Source organism: Mirounga angustirostris, unplaced genomic scaffold (genome assembly GCF_029215605.1).
Source record: "Mirounga angustirostris isolate CCGP_5_RB_7025 unplaced genomic scaffold, mMirAng1.0.hap1 SCAF_12, whole genome shotgun sequence".
Classification (NCBI taxonomy): domain Eukaryota; kingdom Metazoa; phylum Chordata; class Mammalia; order Carnivora; family Phocidae; genus Mirounga; species Mirounga angustirostris.
The window spans coordinates 11,771,808-11,775,706 of NW_026991720.1; the positions used below are offsets into that span (position 1 = coordinate 11,771,808).

General features: G+C 41.3%; 1 protein-coding gene across 1 annotated transcript; it reads right to left on the reverse strand.

Moving 5' to 3' along the window:
• Nucleotides 1-421: 421 nt before the first annotated feature.
• Nucleotides 422-1,386, reverse strand: LOC123836042 (taste receptor type 2 member 39). Its single transcript, XM_045865163.2, is given in 2 exon segments — nt 422-1,114; nt 1,117-1,386. Coding segments are annotated over 2 exon segments (963 nt in total).
• Between the last annotated feature and the right edge of the window lie 2,513 nt (nt 1,387-3,899).

Sequence of the window (3,899 nt, forward strand, 5' to 3'; positions counted from 1 at the left end):
GTCTTAATTTTCCTCTTGTTATAAGTCAGTCTGAGCATCTTAAAAATTTTTGTTTTAGGTTTTAGAAAACAATCACCTTGAGAACTTAAAAGAATTGTCTAAGTTCCAACACCAAAAATTTTGACTTGATTTAGGGGTAAAGCTTGGACATTGGTATTTTCAAAAATCTCTCCCAGAGATTTAACGTGTAGAATCACTGCTTTAGATGGAGCAAGGGGAGGAAGGCTCAGGTAAAGGATATCAAACATCACAATGATTGTGCCCATGAAGCAAAAGAGAAAAATGAAAATCAGCCTTCTCTATAAAAAAACACATCAGGTAAAAGGATCATGTTTGGGAAAGAAAGGAGGTAGAGAAGGGTCGAGGTAAGGGAAAGGCAGAGTTGGTTGGACTGGGTGCTGTTGTACTCTGTGGGTGTCAGTCATGGAGTCTGCTCTTTTAGGTAAAGATGAACTTGAGGCTGAAGCTGCTTCCAAGCTCTTCTCAACCCAGGGTTGTCCTGAATCAGTAGAATGGAGTGTCCAGCAAGGTAGGCAGCCATGATGAATCTGCACACAATATTCCAGGAACTGTTGACATCAAAGGTGTTGGACATATAGAGAAATAGAGCAACTGCATTGAAAATGTAGAGAACGAGAAAGCAGCTGGTAGCTTTGATGGCCCCCATGTGAGCCTCCATGCTGGGGTCCCTGGAACCAGTGGCTTTGCTCTCCATATGGAGGGTGTGTCTCTTGAGAGAGATGATCAGCAGGGTAGCTGAAAGGATGAACATGAGCAGAGGAATGAAGATCCCCAGGTTATAGAGAAGAACCAGGTTGACCATATTGGTCTCAGTGAAGTATTTTTTCTTAGTGGAGTTGGAGGAGGGGATAAAAGAATTGTTACAATACACAGTGTAGATGTCTTTAGAGAAGAGCCCACTGTAGCCCAAGGAAATAAACACTGAAAGCCACAGAAGCCAGGACATCCATCTGGAAATTCTCCACTTCAGCTTGAGGAAAAGGGGGTGGGAGAAATCAGCAACTTCACGAAGTAGAAGAAACAGCCAGGCAGCAAACCAGAGGCTACAATGATTTAAGAACATGAAACTTACTTTGAACATGTCATATATATATGGTCTTCATTATAAAAACGTGGGAATGTTGAGCTGAAGGTAATCTCTAGCATCATGAAGCTTTGGAGAGCTATTCTGGATACACTCAAGAAAAACAGGATTCTGCCACTTGTGGAAACTGCCTTATTTTTAATCCATTCAGCTGCATTTATCGCCATAATGAACCCATTTGCAATGATACCAACGATGCATTCAGTGCCTATAATTGTTAAAATCCAGAGGATGTGAAATGGTGACAATTCATTTTCTGGGGGATTGCAGGTTTCAGTCATCTTGAGTTGTTACCCCTCTTTGGTGTCTGGAGGAAAATGTCTCTCTAGCATTTGTTAGGCAGATCCTTGATAGCTCCCACTCTTCATGTCACAGGAGGAAGTCTTTGATGCATCATTTCCAAATTCACTCCATTTGTTTATCTCAGAATTCTTAGCTCTAAATCTGGAGATGCAAATGATGGAAGGATTTGCTTTATAATCCTCTTCCATGTCCGTTGTATTGGTGTTGGTTCAGTTACAGGGCCCAGGGGAGGACTTGAGTAGATGCTGGTTTATAAACCACTAACATGGCATTGAGAGCCATGGCCTTGGCTAGAGCCAGTTAAGTTGAACATTTCCCCACCAAGTCACCATTTTTTTTTTTAAAGATTTTATGTATTTATTTGAGAGAGAGGGAGATAGGGAGAGAGAGCATGAGCTGGGTGGAGGTGCATAGGGAGAGGGAGAAGCAGACTCCCAGCTGAGCAGGGAGCCTGACGTGGGGCTCAATCCCAGGTCCCTGGGATCGTGACCTGAGCCGCAGTTAGACGCTTAATGACTGAGCCACCCAGGCGCCCCACCAAGTCACCATTTAACTTAGTTTCACTTGTGACCTCAGGGAACTGATTGAAAATAATAATAATAATAATGATAATAATAATAATAAATTCAAAGACATATAGAGATAGAGACATATAGTTCTGATTATGTGTTAGGCACTTTTCAAACACTTTATATTATCACATTTAAGCCTCACAGCAACCCAATGAAGAATGTACTTTTTTATTTTTAAAGACTGTGCTTTTATTATCTACATTTTGCAGCTGAGGAAACTGAGGCCAAAGTCACACACCTAGAGAGAGACAGAGTTGGGATTCTAACCCAAGTTACCTGGTACCAGATTCTATGTTCTTCCCCACTATTTATACTTCCTGGACCTGTGGATCCTTTCGTGTGTGCCAAAGACTAAATTCAGGGTTGTTTGACTGTAACATTTTTTTTCCTGATAGTCTTTTATGATGTCTTCACTATTTAAGGGAAGAATAATTGAGTTAAAAAAAAAAAAAGTAGCCCAGCTTTCTATCTGCAAGATTTTCTTTACTCTTACACAGAACCCTTCACTTCTGACACTTCTGGTCCCCACATGTGTGGGTTTGTGGGTTGTGTGTTTTTACCCATACCAAGCCATTCTGTGACACCAGCCAGGTGTCCTACAATTTAACTCAATTCGGACACTAACTACCTGAAGATAGCATCAGATCCCACGGGTTAAGGGATCAGTCCCACAAGACTGCCCCCATACCAGATGCCAATCACAAATCCAGGTTGTCACCTGTGCTCCTGACCTGTCAGCTGCAAATTAGAGGTTCCCATGGATTCCCTCCTCAGGTTCCATTAATTGGCCAAAGTGGCTCACAGAACCCAAGAAAACAGCTTACCAGTTTTATAATAAACTTTATAATAAAGTGTATGATAAAGGCTACCAATGAATGTTTAGGTGGAAGAGATGAGGAGGGCAAGGTATGTGGCTTCCATCCCCTCTCCAGTGAACCTCACATGTTCACTAGAAGCTCTCTGAACCCAATCCTTTGGGATTTTTAGGGAGGCTTCATTCCATAGGCAGGACTGATTAAATCGTTGACCACTGGTGATTGTTTCTACTTCCAGCCCATCTCTCCTTTCTGGAAATCAGGGGGTGGGACTGAAAGTTCCAAACCTCTAATCAATGATTGGTTCTCCTGGCAACCACCCCAGTTTAGGTGTGGTCTGAAAGTCACATCATTAACATAACAAAAGACGCCTTTATAATGCTTATGCCTTCGGAAATTCCAAGGGCTTTAGGAGCTCTGCCGGAGAAATGGGACGAAAGACGTTATTCACAATATCACAATAGTAAGGCAAGAAGACTCTAATTTTCAAGAGATAGAAATTTTTTGCAAAACAAATTACTTGAGAGATAATAAATTCTTTTATGTATAAATGTTTAAACACATGCACTTTCATTTTAAAGAGAACACTAGGAAAAATGAAGGTTGAAGGTATTTAAAAAAAAGAAAACCGCAGGCCCAAGATGGTGCCACTTAAGCTGAGTTCCCAAACCGGGGCTTAATACTCAATCTAATTGCAATTTCAATCTCCCCCAGAAATATTGTCTTAACTGGTCAGTCAGGAATTTTCTGGTCAGCACTAAAGAAGTAATATGTTACTTGCTCTCTCCATCCCCCAAAGGAAGATGAAGTAATCTGCAAGATCAGATCCTCTGCCCTTTCCCCTAAAACAAAGTGACCTTGCCCAGAGCAATCTTTTCTTTTCTTTCCCTAATAACTTCCTTGCCCCACCCTCCTTCCTATATGAACCTTCCGTTTTGTACAACTCTTCCAAGTGCCTCTGTACTTGCCAGGTGAGGTGTGGCCCATTTCATCAATCATTTAATAAAGTCAGTTAGATCTTTAAATGTACTTGGTTGAATTTTGTTTTGTTAACAAAGGAAAAGTTCCCCATTCCTTTACAAGGTAGGCTAACAAACATTAGGG